We start from the raw sequence: 19,558 nt of genomic DNA, 5'->3' as shown, positions 1-19,558 counted from the left end.
ACATAATCCATGGTGTAGACACATTTTCTTCTTAAATTCAACTTTTTTTGATGTCACAGTTTGTGACTGCCACCTAGAAGTCCAGTTGCCTAAGTGTCCTTCCTCCTACTTCTTGCTCTCTTCTATATCCAAAACAATACTGGGATTGACATGCTTTATGATGAGGAGGTTGTTCAAAGCAGTGATGTATTAATGCACAACTAAGAAAGAGCTAGACACAAAGAGGGTGAGTAAAAGTAGCTCAGCAGTTTCAGCTCATGTGTGAAGGCAAAGAAACAACTCTTTGATTTTACACACTGCTTGCTTTTACTTTTGACCAAGAAAAGTTTATATAGATGATATATATGAAATATAATAGAGGATACTTTACTATTGCCAACATTTCTCTCTCATGATGCATACCTTAGGGGAAGATAAGCTACTGATTACTCCTTTAAGCCTATGGTACATGGAAATAGTTAATTAACTGGAATCTATTGTCCTATTAACTTCCATGACAAAGAGTATTCATGAAGCCCTTTCACAGGACAACTCTACATTTGAGTGGGCACACCAATCCTGTTTGGGAGTTTTTTCAGTTAGGTTTGGGGATTTTTTAAATTTATCAGTATCACCTATTGATCAGCTTTTCCTATTAACACATTTATTAAAAACTACTTTACAGATTAAAATAGAGCCTAAGGGCTAGTTTTACTTTTAGCACAATTTATCTACTACAGAGCTAGAGAATAAAAAAAAAATCCTCCCTTTCTGGGCTATAGGAAAAGTTTTATCATTATTAGATATTAGCATCACTCTGACAAAAATTGTGATGTGTACAAACCTTATGCCACCCCAAAATATTTCCTGAATGTGTTTTCCATCATTTATGGAAAGTCCCAGGCATACATCACTTGCCACACATAAATTAGTTATCCAGGAGCAGCCAGAAGAGAAACTCTCTAGGAAGATGGAAGTCAGCAGAGCTTCCCCACCTCCCAGACCAAGAGCCACAACGCAGCAGTCATCAGAAAAATGGCATTACACAATTTGGCTACTTTTCAGCTTACACTGAGAATAAGCTACTGTTTTCTGAACAGTGCTTGATCTCCTTCCACCTCCTGCTTCTCTAACCTGCTCCCATATAGCAGCTGGAACAAATCAGATTGGAGAAGACTTAGTTTGATGTTAAACACACGTACATTTATGATTTTTTCACTGGAGAAAGAGAAATTAGCTCAGTAGTAATTGCACAAGGCTTCTGACACACCAGAAGTCTCCAGGGCCAATGGTTCAAATCCATTTTATGGTGGTAAGATAGGAAGAGAGAAGGAAACTGTGCAGTTATATCTCACATTGCACACATACCATCCTAGAAACAAGCTAGAGACCCCTTAACCTTCTCCAGTAACCCTGGAAACAGCAACCAATCGCAGTGGGCATCTGATGTCTTTTACTCCTCAGTCTTAACATGGCGTGAAGCACCTTTTTGTTAGGAAACTGTACCACTTGCACACAAGACTCCCACACACATACTTTTGACTAGTTCAGTGAAGTCTCAACACAAAGCAAAACCTTTCCCAAGGGCAGGGATTCTCTCCTTCAAAAGACAGCTACGCCAATGCTAAGGCATATGGTGAAACAGCATGAGGATATTCATGCGGATGCATTGAGGCATAGTGCTCAGCTTATCTGACAAGAGTGAACTAAGGCTTCAGACTCCCCATTTATTTACCTACTGCATATCACAAGCAGGCTGGTTATCTTTTTGTTCTGACAATACACCTGCTGTTACCAAATCAGCATATTTTATATTAAACACTAGACTAAATTACTTAGAGGCAGGAGGGGAGCACTAGGACATCATAATGCCTGAGTTCTGCTTTGAAACCTCAGTCCCATACAAATAATTTAGCTCAGGTTGGCATATCCCTCCCTAAGATGGGAATTGTAACTTCCTTGTCTTGATTCAGTGCTTGGAAAAACATAGATGAAAGAATATTTTTATTATAATTATCTGTCATCCCAAGCAAAGCTATTCCCAAGCTTATAACAGTGTAAAAAAGTTTTAAGTGGCAACAAAGTCTTCCCCAGTTATCTACCCCTCCACCACTACCTCTTTTTTTTGGGGTTGCTCTGAAGCTTTAACAACCAACCACTATCACTGTTTGTTTTATAAGATTCTCCTATAAGCTTATAACAGATGCTTACATGGACTAAAATAAATTAATTACGTGACGAGATGAATGTTGAAAGGTGGCTTTAGAAACTTTATAAACAGGACACACAACATGGTGCTCAGTTTTCTTTCAGACAAAGTGCATTTCACAGAGAAGAAAATTGCGGTTGGCACCGCAGCACAAACTCATTCAAAAACCAAACTTGCATAAAAGACTGCATAAGGGACATGAGATACACTAGTGAGGAAGACCTGGGTAAGGGACAACTCACAGTTCTACCGAAACAAGAAATCCTGGCCGTACTGAAATCATTGGGAACTCTGCCACTGGCTGTAAGAGAGCCAGGTTTCACACCGGCGCATTGGAGCACGGGTTTAGTGAAGCAGGACGAAGTCTCACGCTCACCTCCACAGAGCTCCTGGAAAAGCACACAAGAAGGGATGGCAGTAGGATCCCATATGCAGAATCTAGCAAGGTCTGCTGGGAGGTGACCTGTCTTTTTGAACAGAAAATCAACTTCTACTTTCTTTTTACCTAAATCAAAAGACTCTTACAGCTCCAAGAGCAGCTTTTTTACCTTCTCTTAAAACACCAGATACTAAGAAAGCTCATCACCCAGCCTTTGAACCAGTCAAACACAGTTCTCTGCTACTCCTCAGATAGGTCCTTCCAGAAACAATTGCCAGTTCTGCAAAACCACATGCTTAATAAATGCTTGGAAACACTGCTGTCTGTAGAATACATTGCACTGTTTTTCAGCGATCCAGCACTTAGTACCATCCATGTGACAGTGGGGAGGAAAAAAATAATGGAAAAAAAAAAAAGGGGAGAGGGGGAAAGAGAAAGATAAATCAATAGCTGTAGGCAAACTACTACACTGCTAAAAATGTCAGCTTAGGAATAGGCTTTAAATGCAGCCATTACACCCTGCCTCAGAGTGGATAAGGGCATGAAAAAAAATCATTAAAAGGCAAACCATTCAAGTTACAAAAAAAATTGTTTAAAGCAGGGAAGAAATAAGGAGACCGTGCTTCTAATGCATTTCTGTGCAAAAGAAGCTATTTGTCTCACTGGTGATAAGATGGCAAAAACCCCAACGCTTAAATATTTAGATCATCATAAAGAGTCATCAAAAAGCTTCACATTATTGGTAACAAAAATAAACATGATTAACAGATACCAAGGAACATTATCCTATGTTTTGGAAAATGGAAGCTGATAAATAAAAAGAGGAATACTGAAAATCACTGGTCCTCCAGGTAGCCTAACACCAGTGTGCTACTTCTCGAAAGCTGAGAAGATAAAAATCTGTTGTATGATTTAAAGTCACTCACTACACAGAAGTTTCTGGCCTAGCTGTGACATTTTTAGTTGGTGCTCAAGTTGCAAAAAAAGCTAAAACCTCTACCAATGCTGTCTAAATTATCTTGATGCACTGAGAACAGATATATTGCACATATTGAGCTTGACAGCAGATCAGTGCAGATAATAAAAATAAAACGTATTTTCACCAAAAAGCAAATACCTGTTATTACAATTGCCACACAACCAGCTAGAGTAACATCTCCTTAACATGGAGGTCTGCAAGATAAAACTAGAAACCGATGAAGAGCAGATGGATGCGAGACAATTTAATTAGAACTTGGGTTTTGAATTTTAAAAGTATTTTCATTCAGAACTGATTGACTAAAACCAAATAGTAGTCAATAAGTAGTTAAAGTCCTGAATAGCAGGAGAGGCTTTCAATAAAGACCCTCAGAAAAGCACTAAGCAGCATTCAGTGCTGATCCTCGCTGTAGGGAGGAAGCAGCAGTTCTTCCTCTCAAGCTGGCACACTAGGTGCCATGAGTTAGTAAGGGACAATGAAGTACAATACACTGATTTGCAGACTTAACTGTGACCAAGACTCACAAAAAGCAAAACAAACCTTCTCTCAAAAGAAACATGGACAGTACTGCAAATCATGTGTGTTTCAGAATCCTCTATCAAAACAGATGGGGTGCCAGAAAATGGCCAAAAAAGCGTCAATCTCAAGAAATGCAGCTGCCCCACATATTTGGCAAAAAAAAATAAAAATGGGAAGAAATATTTACTGGTTCTAGAATTTCAATTTTGCCTCCAGTGCAATGAGTTGTATAATTCTCACTAGTGTAAGTTGTCACTGAGGAGTCAGTTTCAGAACACAGAGAACTTGCTGCTCTCAGTGAGACAACTAAAATGCCCAGTGAGATAAAAATTACAAGAAAACACCAAAGGGAGAAGAGCAAGGCAATGATGACAGGACTTTTAATATATTTTTAAAATATATTTTAAAGGAGAAGGAAGACTGAAAGCCAGATAAAGGAATTATCAGAAATAACAGAAGATTGAGAAACCTACTAAATCACTCAAATTATAATCTAAGTAAATATTCTGTATCACCATTAAGTGTTAATTGCCAATGAGCACCATTATCTTTAAAATATGTTCCCTGTAAAGAGCCCCCTGCAAAGCTTTATGAAATACATTGTACACATTTTTTGGAACGCACCACATTTTACTAATACTTCTGAAACATTATGGCAAGTCAAAAAAAAGCATATCAAGAAAGAACTGGCCTAAAAAAGAAGCTATGGTTTGGGTATCCATAAAATTTGAATCTAATTTCGGTGCTGCCCTGTGATTCCACAACAAATTCAGACAACCTTATATTGAGGGCTGAGATTGTGATAATTTCTTGATGACAACGATGCTTTTTTTGCACACACACAAAATCCTCATCAGGTTGCCCAGGCTCCCACCTTCCCCTGCCTGAACAGATTAATATCAGCCTGCTTCAGTTCCCAAGTCACTGGCCCATAGTCAGCGTAAAGGAAGATCCCAAATCACACCCGACCGTACTATGAATGTAGCCACACAGCTGTGGTGGCTCCAAGGACAGCGGACAATCTGAGGTTGATCTTGGTGGGTCACTCACGGAGACAGGTCCTCAAACAAGTCATCACCATCTCTTTTCTGCAAGCTCTCCACCATTCCCCTTCCCAAGAAATTTATTAGAGTTTTGTAGCTCTCTATCACATTAGAGAACTAAGAACTAGGGAATATTCTTTGTTATGAGTCTATAGCTGTCTATTCATTTCTCTGCCTCCCCTGACCATTTAGATTTCCATTTTGAAAACCTCTGGACAACTCCGAGATAATATCTATAGGTACTTTTTTAGGCTAAGGGATCACGATGGAACCCACATCAAAAGGAAAAGGGCTACAGGACATATATTTAATTGAAAGATTCATCATTCATTAAACAAAGATCTACATTTAAAATGATGTTTCTTCTTAATCTTGAATTAATGCTGTCTGGTGAATTATTACCTCAGCATTCTCAGACAAGTTACAGGAACAATTCAAGTCCCTGATATTTTAATGGTGAAGAAATCTAGTAATGAAAACAGTGAATTTCAACTACATGAGCAGAGCCCAAGCAGATAACTGCAGTGTTTACTGTGGCTATTTATAAGACGGCAAATCAGCAGCCTCAGATTTTGTTTTCTCTTCTCCTGCTCCCATACCTTCAAGCTTCCTGAACTGTACCTTATGCATATAAACACGTACTTTCGTATGCAGCACTTTGTCCCAATTGTCTCACATTTCAGACAATGACTTGAAGAGCTTCTTGTCCTTTTATCAACCTGATGAATTTTAGATGGCAATCATGACAGCATAAGAAATCAAATGGAGGGATTAATAATGCATTGCCTTCCATGACAACAGCAGAGCCACGCACACCTCAGGCTGTCATTATGTGAGTCACTCAGTGCTCACCGCTCAACTCAGCAGCAGATGGGAGGGAGAAATTATGCAGTTCACTGAGGGCTTCTGAAAGCTGCTCTCATTTTTTGGAAACTTGTGTTCTTGTGTACAGCAGTTTACAGAACAGACTTCCTAGCCTATGTAAAGTCCTTTTGTCTTCACTGGGGCTTTAGGCAGCCAAAGACAAATTCTCTGATGGAATGGGAGCCTACTAAAGGCAAAAATAAAACACTGAACCACAAATCAAAAATCATAAACAACAAGAACAAAAGCACCCCAAAGTACTCATCATGAAGTCTCATAAAAGGATAATACTAGGAGTGACAACATGCAATGCTGCAAAGAACATAAATACACATAAATATATTCACAGTTATATTCTAGCCCAGAAATATGTAAGATGATTCCTCAGATTTTACAGATGCAAAACCAAAATGAAAATGTACACTCATATCTGCCTTCTCCTATGAGATGCACAGAGTTGAAAGAATTCAAAGACCACTGAAAGTTGCTGTAGTTACATAGCTTTAAGACAGTACAGAAGATTTTTTTTTTTCCCAGAGGAGCTTCATTCTTCTGAATGTAACAAAGCCCAGACACCATCTTTTATCAAATACACAGTTACACAGGTGATCTAACATGTTTTCTGAACATAAATAGTTGCTGACTGCCACACGGTATATCACAGGAATGTCATCCAGCATTGATGCTGGGAAAAAACATTTGCACACACTGTAAAACAGCATACTCACCCACAGCAGAGCAGAACAGGCATCCCCAATGTGAACATAGGGCTAGAAATTCTTGACTAACTAATTCCACCTCTGCCACAGAACAACGTCTCTGAGCTTGGATTCACTCAAGAATCAAATCTGAAGTAAATTAGAGCTGAACTATTCTGCAACACAGCTAGTATGCCCTAAAAAATAATTTTTAAGTTGTTCGCTTTCTTCTAATATCTCACTACTCTTCTGATTACCTCACTTTAGAAAGCTGTAGTCAACCCAAATCAGCAGTAAATGAAGGCTTATTTTCTCTTTTAAAATATGGACATGAAGTGGGGGATCTAAAGCAGGTACATAAGAAGGATGACTGGCCTACAGAAGGCCTTAGAAGAAAGTTCTTGGCATGTTTTTTATCAATTTAAGAACAATATGTAGCTATAGCTGTATCCTCTCTGCCTTCATACCTGAATTCATCATACTTGGATGATTTTTATATATTAAGCCAGATACAAAAGAACAAAGAAATCACAGTTCTCTTCCACAAAAAAAAATAAATTTACCAACACTGAGTATACTACCAGGGATTTTTGTAAAAAACAAAGCAGATTTCACTTCTGAACTTACTCTTGCTTTTGAAACCTTCTCAAACGCTCTGCTTTTGACAGCTGCAATTAGCTGCAGCAGTAAGACACTGAACCTCTAAAGTATTCTCTTTTGTGCACTCTGCTTAGCCACATACAACTTCATAAACCTCTGTTAGAACAACTTAGTGAAACCTTTCATTGCCTTGGATGGATGGTGAGCTGATGCTGTTCTGCTGATACTTATGATGCTTAGAGAGGAAGCCCCTCTCACTGTTCAGCATCACCACCTACCACCCTATCAGTAAGTCAAGGTAATTCCTTATTTCCACAAGCAGAAAAATACAGAGCTGTTATTAATGTCTCTCCTTTATTCACCCCAGCATACAATCAAAGTGAGTTAGGAAGTTAGCTTCCCACCCCTGGCGCATTTGTGCTTCTAGCAATGTCACCATGCAGTGTTTTATATGCAAAAGATGACAAAGCAGCACAGTATCGAAGGATGAGGCTGCTCTGGGGCTAAAATGACAGCAGGTATTCCTTCTGCAGCTTAACCCAGCCGGCTGGCAGCTTCTGTACTTAAAACCTAAGGCACTCACAGTTCCCCAAGCAGCAGCATGTGGTGTCAAGAAAATAAACAGAGCTGGAGGACTGCAAACATTGGGCAACCAGTGCCTCTAGACGGATCTTCTGCGGGCATGAACCGACTGCCAGGTGCCTATCACGGTGTACCTGAAGCTATAACCGTGTGTATGTTAGTAAACACGTGCCTGGCAGAGGACAGTCCAGCATCACCCAATGCCTGAGTGTCACTGCCACCTGAGAAGAAACTTGTTTTCCAGATGGGCGTTCATCTTTTCCCTTCCCTATGCGCTTTCGTTGGTGGAACTCGGGCTACTTGTGCTGGCGACTTGTTCTGTGCGACAGAACCACCGCGGTAAGCGCAGCTATAGCTGTTCTGCTATATAACTGTTCTGTTATCTACAGATCGGGCATCGCGTTCACTCCCGTTCCGGGGTAAAACAAACAGCTCGAACAACAGTCGCTCCGGCCGGCTCCCAGCCCTGCGGCCGGGCTGAGCTCCCGCTCCTTCCCTCAGCTCACCCCGCCGATCCCTCTCCTCGGGCGCCTCCGAAGCCGCCGCCTGTGCCTGTGGACCCGCCCCGCGCTCGGCGGGCGGGCAGGGGCGGCGGGGGAGGCCGGGGGCAGCCCCAGGGGCAGCGCCCCGGCGTCACCGGGCCCGGGACCCGCCGGAAGCCTCCCCGGGGCAGCGCCCATGGCCGCCCGCGCCCGGGGCCGCCGCTCCGCCGGGAGGGAGCGCCCCGCGGGCCAGGCCGAGCGCGGCGGGCCGGGGCCGGGACGCACCGCCTGCCCGCCGGCCGGGACTCACCTTCCCATCGGCGCCGAACGGGAGGGACTCCTCCTCCGCCGGGGGCAGCAGCGCCCTGTCCCGGTGGGCGTCCGCCGCGCTGGGGGCTGCCGCGGCTCCGTGGGGCTGGTAGTCGGGGTAAGGGTTGGCAAAAGCCCGCTCCTCCATCTCCGCCTCGCCGCCCAGCTGCAGCTTCAGTCTCTTGGACATGCTCTCTCCCATCTCAGCCGGCCCCCGGCCCGCCTCCCCGCACGGCGAGCCGGCGGGGACACACTCCGCCCCGCAGAGCGGCGGCTTTGCAGCAACGCGAGCGCCGCGGCCGCCCCCGGCTACAGCTGCCCCCGGCTGCGGCCGCCGCCCGGCGGGGGCCGGCGCTGGGTCAGGGAGGGCGGCTGCGGCGGCAATGCCCGCGGCCGCGGGCCCATTGGGGCCGCCCCGGGGCAGAGGCGCCGCCGGCCCCGGCCCCGAGCCACCGAAGCCCAACTTGGGAAGGCGAAAGGGGGAAGCTGCGACACCGCCGCTCGGCGTCCCCGTCAGCCACGGCGGAGGAGCGGCGAGCGCGGCGGCATCACAGCCTGTAGAGGGGCAGAGCGCGGCCGGGGCCGCGGCCGGGCCCCCCCGCAGCGAGAGGCAGCCCGCCCGCCCGCGCAGGCTGGGTGGCACCGCTGCAGAGCTCGCCCCAGCGCCTCATCCTCCCCCGCCGGGGCGTCAGTGCCTCGGGATGCTGCTGCCGCCGGCCGCACGCCGGGCGGCGGAGCAGGGCTGCCGCCGGCTCCTCCCGCCCGTCCCCCCGCGGCGGGGGCGAGCCGCCGCCCGGCGCATCTCAGAGGAGCGGCAGCAGCAGCAGGAGGGGCACGGACAGCCCCAGGAGCAGGCAGTACGCCACCAGCTCCTTCGCCCGGCTCATCCGCAGCCGCCGCCGGGCCCCGCTCATCCGGCCAGCCCCGGCGGGAGGCAGGGAGGCGGCCCTCGGCTGCCCCCTGGCGGGGAGGGGGCAGGCGGCGGCGACCGCCCCTCAGCCGGCGAGAGGCGGCAGCTCCCCGGGGAGAAGGGGGTGGTCTCCTTCCCTCGGCCCGCCCTCGGGCTGTAATGTTGGCCTGGCTGAGAGCAGCGCTCTGCTGACGGCGAGCCCGCTGGCACAAGCCAAAACATACTGATAAAAAATAAAGAAGACACCAAACAAACTCGCAGCCCTGGAGGAGCCCGGTGGCGGTGGGTGGGGAATGCCCTAAGCGATCGGCGGTAGAGGCTGGACGTGACGAGGGGGATCGTATCCTGCCTGGTGAAGAGCAGCGCCTAGATCCCGTGTGGATCGACCGTTTGTGTCCCGGTCCAGTCCCGGGAGGGGGAGGCTGAATGCCAAGGCGTTGTGTCAACATAAATTTAGCCCATCGTTTCATGACACCTCCACCTAAAGCTAGGAGAAGAGCTCCGGATGAAGGGGCACTGTACAATCATCAAGGATAAATCTTTCCAATTCACAAACAAATGGTAGATGCTGTCGATATTGTCATAGTCTTCAGGAATTGATATTGCATACTGAAACGCGTTTGTGTAGAAACAGCCAGCAGAAAGCCTACAATCCAGCTAAACACTGCACGCAGTATTGTGTAAAATATGCATACAGGAGACCTTGTTATCACATTGAATATTTACTCCCAACTGTGCCATTGCTTTTTGTCAGTAATTGTAAGTCAGACAGATCATAAACTATTAATTCAATAACTGGACACTGTGCAGACTTACTGATCATTAGTTTTATGCACTAATTTTATTGCTATCAAAATACATATTCAGTGTGTAAGATTAAATATACGTGATGCGTGTCCTGTCATTTGCTTTAGTTTATGGTTGTCCATAGCAATATACATGTAAATAAATAGGACACTTCCACCATCTTGTCACAGTTTATTTTAGTTGATACTTTCTTAATTTTATTTATTTTTGTAGATTGAGCTGATGACAAAGCAGAAATTCCAAACAACTTGTCCGACAAGAAGTACCTTGCTCTGGAAGTGAAAATAACCAGTCGCTTAAAAATTACAGGGTCATCTATAAAATATCCCCATTTGTTATAATTTTAAAAATCAATTTATACATCATTTATTCTTTAACAGGGTAGTCTTTCGTGCTGTGTTGCAGTGCCTGAAAGGGTAAACACGGAACCTTTTGTAAAACATTTTCATCTTGAATGATTTCTTACCCTGACTGAAGACCCACTGCATCAGTGCAAGTAACCATATGCCCATAATGAAGATCAAAATTAAGCCTTTAATAAAAACATATATGGCTTCCTTTTTCTTACACTTTCTACTCTCCTTGAATCAAAATGGTGGGAATAATAAAGCAGGATCATACCGACTGATACCTGCACAAGGCCTAGAAATAAGGAGTGAAAGTGCTCTCTGGCACCTTGCAATAGCAGGTTCTTCCCTTCTTCTGGAATGGTGGGATGCAGGGTGGTGGATTGGCATGACTTCTCTTTTGCATCATTGCACTGTTTGGTTATCTGCACACTGATGTGTTTAACACCCTGTTAAACATTTATTTCTGGAGCACTTCTCTCCATGTTCACTGTGCTTCCAATTTGTTGCAATGTAATATGTTTAGTTTCAAGCATACATGGCCTTCTTTTGTTCTTAGCAGGTGGGATAGAGTTCAAAAGACTTTTGGGTTCTTCTGCAGTGAGTGCTTTTCCTTTTACTCTTTTACTCTTGATGCATATGGAGCTCCCACAAACTGGGGAATCATGGATAAAGGAGGAGGAAAAAAGTTGGGCTGAGGGAGGTGTCAACCTTTAACATAAGTTTTAAGCAAACATAAATTCACATCTCTCATCTGTAGCAGTACGAAGAAGGAGGCTTCGCCTACTGAAATCATGATTTCATGTGTGCTTTCACCCAGAAAATGTCTAAATGCTACTGAAAGCAGTGAGCCCTCATCCTTTCTTCCCACTCCAGCTATGCACTCCTGTAACCTGCCTTCTGCAGCATTGGCAAACATGCAGCCCTGCAGCAAGCTGATCTAGCTGAAAGCTGTCCTTTTCCTTTCTATGATGTAGGTGAAATCCAATTAATGTCTAACCAAGGCCTCATTCCTACTTAGAGATCAGTTTCTTCATGTAAATCATTAAAGTTTTTGCTTAACAGATCAATGGGCTATTCATTCTTAACACAAGAGGAAATCATAACCCCCTGTCTTTTACTTCTGGCCTTTTCTTTCCTCCAATCCTCTTTACATCCTGCAGTATCTGATACTGTGCTTCTGATGAGACTGGTGCCAATTCTTTTAATAGTAGAATAAAATAACTCTTACATTTTGGTCCAGAACTAGATAATCAGAATCCAAACGTAAACCATTAATGATGTTGTGCTTTCCCGTGTGTTTTGCTGCTTGATTCCCAGTATGCATAGCAAATTATCCCACTAACGAGGTGGGAAAGAGCATTGTAGATCACAGAGTCAGCCCTCCCAGGGCTAGCACACAGCTGCCCTGCACACTATGCTCCATGAGAGCTACATCATGATGAAACATGATGCAGCCTGCAGAATGAGTGTGAGCAACCCAAGCTTCGATTGTGACATGTTTAATGGTTCTTTCAGCAGTTCTTACAGCCTTTGGACCAAATTCAGTCCTGTGTTCAATTCAGCTTCAGGAGGAGTGTAAATGCAGTGTAAGAACAAACTGGTCTCTGTGAGACGTAACTATCGTATTGCTTTTCAGTAGCAACTAATTTCTCTGGCTGCTGTAAATAACTGATGTCTATTATTGCATAATGTTGCTATTTAAGATCTCAGAGATTTCTGTGAATCGAAGAAGATACTTTACAATCAACCACAAAATATACGTTTTAATAATAATCCCATCTAATATATTCTCTTCTTATTTTCTGTTCTTATCTTTGGTCTTGTAGCAGCAAAAGCAGTGTCATCAAGTCTGTTGCACTTCTATTCTGATGACTGCCTGCTAATAAATGATAAGCCAGAACAGTAGTTGTTGCACTTCAGCCTGTTTTTAAAGAATGGATTTTGTTATAATCAAACATTTATGTTCCTTATCCCCTTATTGCCAGTGGTTTTTGATTTGCACATCCTAAGAAATACCACTAATAATGAAGTCATGCAAAGATGCCTGTAAATGTTCTTAGAGGTCTTTACTGTCTATGATGAAAATGGAGACAGCTCACTGTTCTTAGAATGTACCCCTTATAATAATTGGCCTACTGTTGGATTCTCAAAGGAGTTATTTCCAACCTTGGCAAGGTTTGTAAGCCGGGAAAAGAAACGTTCAGTTAGTAGAAAACAAATGTAATCCTCCTAAAGCATGAGGAACAGAGGTGAAAGATGAGTACAGTTAGACTACCTGTGGCTGACCAGTCATCATCATCATCATCATCATCATCATCATCATCATCATCATCATCATCATCATCATGATGGCTAGGCTTCACTAACTAAGATTTAGGAAGGCTCTATCCACATTTGTTACAGGCACGCTGGTGGCTTATGAGGCCAATACGAGACAGGGCTGACCAGTATCTATAAAAATAAGCAACAAAACAAGTGTTGGACAAGGGGATTCCCTTTGCCTAAGGAAGCTGTTGGAAGCTAGAAATCTTATTTTCTTATTTCTTCTGATATCCTTTGAATGACTCAATGTCAGTGGGGCTTAAAAAGCAGCCCTAGTCACTACCTTGTGGTTAGGATAGGTGAAAGGCTCAGGCCTAGGAATCACTAGAAGTAACGGGCATGGTTCTGTGATACACTGTATGATCTCAGTTCTGTTTCTTCAGGGTTTGATTATAGAGTTTTGTGATCTTCAAAATGTACTCACAAGTCCACAGGTTTGGGGTCTGCCTTCAGTAGTTTTCACTGCATCAGGAGAGAGTGGGATAATGCTTTTGTGGGAAACTAAACACCAGCACCTTCAAGCAAAGTAGCTTTATAACTTTTGTAGGATAAGAACAAACTACAGCAGTACAAGAAGGGAGAAGAGAAACAAGGGAATGTAAGGAAAACAAGACAAAGATAAAACCATCAAGGACTAGTGAAGTGCTATACTGCTCCTACTAAAGGAAATGGGGAAAGATCCTGCTGACTTTAAATGAGGCAGGTAGCTTGTCTCTTCCCTGACTCTGAAAATGCAGATACGGAAAGCGTTGCTCAAGAGAGTACAACGTTGGTAATGATAGTAGTGAAATGGCAAGAGAGTCTCTAGCACAGGCTGTATCATCCACTGCCTGTTGCTGTGGGCAGTCACCAGCTTTCAGAATCAGCAACACAGGGCCAAGACAGAGGACTAATTTCTTCCCTGCCTTCTGGCTGCAAGAGATCAGGGCTGTTCCTGACGTGTTTACTTGACCAGATTTTAAAATCCATCACCAAGAAGAGTTGCCTCCACGGACAGCCATCTCTGTTGTTGTTCCCATGGTCAAATTATTTCCTGTGTTCAACCTGAAAGTCCTTTGCTGCAGTTTCAGATCATGTGGAGAAGAGTTTATATACTGTTATGCCTCTGCAGCCTTGCTAAGGAATCAGAACCAGCATAGGTGCAACTACCCTCAGCACAGCATGGGTGTGTGGATCGTGGTGCAAGGAGTGAAATGGGCTCCATGTCTGAACAACATTCTGCTCTTTCCCACTGCTCCCCATCCTCCATCTTTGTAGCCTGATATTTGGGATCCCCTGACTGCCATGCATTTGGTAGCTATTGTCCTGTCCATATAACCGTGCTATAACTCCCTTTGTTATGTTCATCTCTCTCCCAGAAGGGCCCTTAGGATACCTGGATTGACACCAGCACTGAAAAGGTCATGTATTTAACTGGAAACCTGTATCAGAAAAGCATCTATGGTGAAAGAAGAACCAAATCTGCTTGTGTATCTCAGTTGATTACCACTAATTGCTCTGAGAGCCCTTGGAATTGCAGCATTTGTAGAAGCATAGAAAGTCTCACTTTCTGCTGTATGTTACAGATGTGTTCCTACAAGTTGTAGGAAGCTTTTCTGATAAGCATAGAATTTTCAGAAGCCTGGATCTGAAACCAATTTACTGAGAAGTTATTGGGGCATACACAACTCATCAAAATTCTTTTCTTTCTCATGGTTAGTGCTCATGTATTTTACTAGAAATATAAAATTTCTAGGTGGACTTCTGCTGGTAGAAACTTTCTGTGCATTGCCTGATGCTGTGGGGAGAACCAGGCAGTGGCCTTTTCATCCTCACTATGGGTTCTATGCTCCAACTTTAGTCATGGAAGCAGAAACTGTCTCATCTAGTGCTTTGGGTACAAGCCTGAACTGAAATTGTAGCCTAAGGAGGTAGATATAGGCCAACAAAAGGATAACCCTTTTTCTCTGCTTACCTGAAAGGCCAAAGGAGAACCACATACATGTGGAAAACTCCGTAACAGTCCTCCTACAGGAAGAACCTCCATGTGGGTACCAGCCTCTTGATTTAATTATAAACCTTGCTTTTTTATCCTTGTGGTGAACAGCAGTAGGAGCTAGTGTGTTTTTACAGAAGAGCGGTGATGGCAAATGGAGTCACTAGATTGTCTAATGCAAACCTGCTCACATGTTAGAAGATGGAGTCATGGGTACAAGTTTGTGCAGCCCATCCCTTCCAGCTCCTCCCAGTCAGTGTAGGGCTTCATCTGCCCCTGCGAGGTGTACATTTAGCACCATTAACATTGCTCTTCACATGATTTCTATATTTTAAGGCTAGGAGGAAGGAGAGACAGAAAAAGGAATAGAATCACTTTTTCCATTAGTCACTGAAATGGTCTGTATTAACCAAAAACCTGTGCTTGAATGATCTTATATTTTGAATTCTTTGTGATCTCCAAGTCCTGATTTGCATCTCTTAAAAAAACCCTGCTTTGTCAAAAAGTATGAGGAAAAAAGCCAGAGTTACCAAAACTAAGGTGACTAGGATCTTACAAAAGAAACCAACTACTGCTGCAACAACGGTAAAATCCCTTTAGCTATATAAATAAAAAAGAGCAAAGAAAAAGATGTGAGGTTTTTTTAACTAAGGTAAGGGGAAGATTAAAACATATCAAAGAGATTAAGGGTAATCTAAGTCTATTGAAAAGCAAAATTAGTATTTTGTCTCAGTTTTCAGTAACACAGAGGTTACAGAATGTGGCAGTGCAACAGGATAATGGGAACAAGTGAAGGAGAACAAATTATCACATTCTGGGTTTGGGTTAAAAGTAATCTTAGATTATTTATTGCCCGGTTTAACTGGGATCATAAAAGTTGGCAAATTAAACTGCAATTCCCTTAGTGTTGTTTATCTGTGCAGTTAGCAAATTAGCCAGTACTGCGTGGTTGGAGAACAGCACATATAGGACCTGTTTAACCAACAGAGAAATAATGAAGCCATCCACTACCAACTATTAGTATGACCTTGGCAGGAAGCAAAGATTTAGTACAAAAGTTGAAGAAAGGATTAATAGGGGAGATAGAGATAAATGGAAAAAAAAAATTATGTGGATTTGTAAGATATCATTCACAGTGGAGAAACTCACTATGGTTCTTGGATAAGAAAAACAGTTCTGCAGCTAAAGGATGTGCAGTAACTGTCACTTTTTGTACAGTTGCAAAAGCATAATTGGTAATTTTCCGTGTAGTCCAATAGCAGGTTAATACAGTTATTTTACAGTAAGCGAGGACCTAGCAGAAGGGGAGGCAACAATATACTGTTGTCAAAGAGGATTCATGGGGCTAGAGGAGAGGTAGTAGAGTTGATGGCAAAGTAATAAAGGAGTGGATTTTTGACTGCTTCTAATGGACATTTGTATTAACCATGTTTGTACAGAAAATAAGGAAAAAAACCAGTTAATTTTGCAGAGAAGATCAGAATGTTGTAATATAAGACTTCAGTGGTAGAAATGGGCAGTTATGAATGTAGGGTTGGTAGTTTTAATAGGGATAAGGATGTATTGACCACAGTCCAAGGTCATAGCAATCTACAGGCAGTAGAGCTGGTCAGTTGTGCTAAAAAAAATCCATTAAAATTGAAACATGCAGAAAATGGGAATGGAGTCTGTTTTTATAAGGAAAGCCTAGACCATTCTGGATTTTTTTAGGGGAATGAGGGCTGGAATGGTGTATAATTGCTGTTCATAAGAGAGAGAGATAAGTATAGATCTATATCTATGCTGGGGAGGTAAAAGAATGATTATAGACTGTACTTGCAACTGAACAAAACTATTATATGTTGCCCATGATGAAAGTCAGGCTAAAAACAAGACAAAAAAGGAGGGGTTAACTATTAAAGGCGGAGGATTTTGGAGCAGCCTAGCAATGAGACTTTTTGGAAATACCTCAATAAACAACTTCAGGAAAAGGTGCTATGTTGTGGTTGTTGTGAGCCAGTAAACCAAGACTGTCATATTTCTGTGTCTCAGGGAAGTACAGTGGTCTCAGGGGACATGAAAGAACTTCTCCTTACTCATTGGCAGCTTCTAGTAGCCAGTGATTGTGGAGCATAGGTGGTTTTTTCCTTCATCAGTTTCTGCTGAGGGAGGTATACTGGCAAGTGAGATGGTTGTAATATTCACTTCTGTGTGAGATTTCCTGCAGCAGGCTTTTAAAGTCTAATTGTCAGTAACAGTTCTGCATGTGTGGTGTTTATGTGGGGATGGAGAGCAGGCATCTGAACCTCCTTAAAATTCTGCCAAGGGAATGGCAAGCTAAATCACTGGTCTGATGGATAAGAGAAAGTTAGAGAAGGATGGATCTAGGCAGCCTTCCATTTTATGGCTTGAAGGAAGATTTCTGTCTGAACTCCCCATTCAGACAGTTTCCTGACATGTGTGTTTATTTCCGCAGCTTTCTCCTGTACAAATATTTCTGTCATCCAGTACTGAGCTTCTAGGTCTGACAATAACGAGAAGATAGCTGAAATATGAAAGTGGTGCCCTCCTGGAAACCATTTAAAATCTGTCAAACTGACATAAAAGAGGCTACTAATAGTGCTGTGTTTGGATTTTTCCTAACCTGAACAGGTAAGGAATTTATGTGGGATGTGCTCCCCCTTTTTTTCCTCAGATATTCTATCTTTGAAGAGCATTTTGGGTCACAGAATAGAGGAATGACTTGGTTGTTGTTTAGTCACTCACTGTTGCACTGGATGCAGTTCACCATAAGGCTTGAGTATCCCCCTGTAGTTATGAAGATGCTAAGAAGTTGTTGCAGAATACAGAAGTTTATATGCTTGACTAATTGAGGAGTGACTGCTAACACCACAGAAAATCTAAACTCTGCTGAGGTAATTGCATTGACTGGTTTAGGCTTCCTTAAGTAATGAAATAAATTAACACTATTTTTCCATGTATGTGTTGCAACTCAGTTGCCACATCACATCAGAATTTACAGATCACCTTTGCACATTTCTGGAGAAATGTTGAGCCTTATCAAGTAGTACAGGTATTGTTGTATACAGGCTCAAGCAGGCCATGCTTTATTTTTCCATATCTGGGTTTTTTGACCATAAACTACAGTAGCTTTCCAACACAGGGGCTCCTCAAAACACTGGGCCAACTTCTGTAAAAACGAGATTCCAGAGGAAATGGTTGCAAAACTATCGATCATAGTTAACTATTTTAAGAAAAGGACAGCATGAGAGAAGCAAAATAGAGATAATGGGCTTCAGTAAAGCAGACATTTGTAAAATTTGTGAGAGGATTCTTTTGGGAAGATAATTTAAGGATAAAGATGTGCAGGAGAGATAGCAATTACCAAAAGAAGCTGTATTTAAGACACAGCAGCAGATTATTGTGCTGTGAAGGAGAAAGGATTCAGCATAAGAAGGAATAGCTGCAGCAGAAGCTCTTTAGAGTCTTGAATGTTAAAAAGGAGTTTATTTACAAATTAGGAACAAGAACATCTGGCTAAAGCTGGGTAGAAAAAAAATAGACCGAAGTGTATGGTTGAGCCCAGAAAGATAAACTAAACCATGAATTAGTACTATTGAGGGTGAAAAAATTAATGTGAAAAGATTGTATGAACACTACAAGAGCAGAAAAGGACAGCCCCTTCCTTAATAGACCATGATGAGAAAGCCAAGATATTTAATGACATCTTTGCTTCAGGCATGTCATAAATTGTAAGCAAATGCCTAAAGCATTTAGGTTGTTTACGAGAGCACAGGGTAGGGAAAGAAGAGGTTAGAAAATATTTAACATGTTACGTATATTAAGGTTAGGATGACCTGGTAAAATTGACCCTGGAATATCTAAGAAGCTGAAGCGATATCTGAACCATTAACACCTATTGGTAACAAAAGAGGAGAAGGTTCTCTAGGAACTAGAAGAAAACCCAGAGACCCTATTCGTCAAAAGAGGAAAAGCAAGATTCAGGAAGATAACAAGTCTATCAGTGTTATCCTGAAAGGTACACAAGAATCAATGTATAAAGTACTTAGAGAATAATAAGCTAATAAAAACATAGTAGATTTGTCAAGAATAAATCATGTCAAATTAATGGTTTCCTTCTTTGACAGGATAACTGTTCTCATGGATAAAGGAGAAGCAGTAGGTACATCTTGACTCTGCTAAAGCTTTTGACATGGTCCCACCTAACATGTTTTAAAGGAAAGAAAAGAAACGTGTTCCTACCCAGGGTCACAGTACAGTGAGCACACACTTATATGCTTTGATGTTAAACTGGGAAGCCATTACATGCAGGGCTCTGCAGAAATCATATTTCTACTCAGATTTTCATTAACAACATGAATAATGAAATACACACATTTTCAAACAACGTGCGGCTAGGAGGGATTACAAGCTCTTTGAGACATGGGATCAAAATTCAGAACCATATTGAGAAACAGCATAAAAGGCCTGAAATCAACAAGGAAAAATTCAGTATTTGAATGCAAATGCTTAACCTTGGGAAAGGGAAATTAAAATATAAATTATAAAATA

General features: G+C 42.6%; 1 protein-coding gene across 1 annotated transcript in view; it reads right to left on the bottom strand.

The window, feature by feature from the left end:
* Positions 1-8,950, bottom strand: part of LANCL2 (LanC like 2) — a 30,816-nt gene extending 21,866 nt beyond the window's left edge. The window contains exon 1 of the mRNA XM_027715017.2: positions 8,645-8,950. Within this exon, the coding sequence (XP_027570818.1) occupies positions 8,645-8,845 (201 nt within the window). The 5' untranslated portion in view covers positions 8,846-8,950. The remainder of the gene's footprint in view (positions 1-8,644) is intronic.
* Positions 8,951-19,558: the final 10,608 nt, after the last annotated feature.

Source organism: Pipra filicauda, unplaced genomic scaffold (assembly GCF_003945595.2).
Source record: "Pipra filicauda isolate LSUMZ 115617 unplaced genomic scaffold, ASM394559v2 scaffold137_size4652046_pilon, whole genome shotgun sequence".
NCBI lineage: Eukaryota > Metazoa > Chordata > Aves > Passeriformes > Pipridae > Pipra > Pipra filicauda.
The sequence above is the reverse complement of the archived record's forward strand: the minus strand, read 5'-3'. Positions and strand labels throughout refer to the sequence as shown.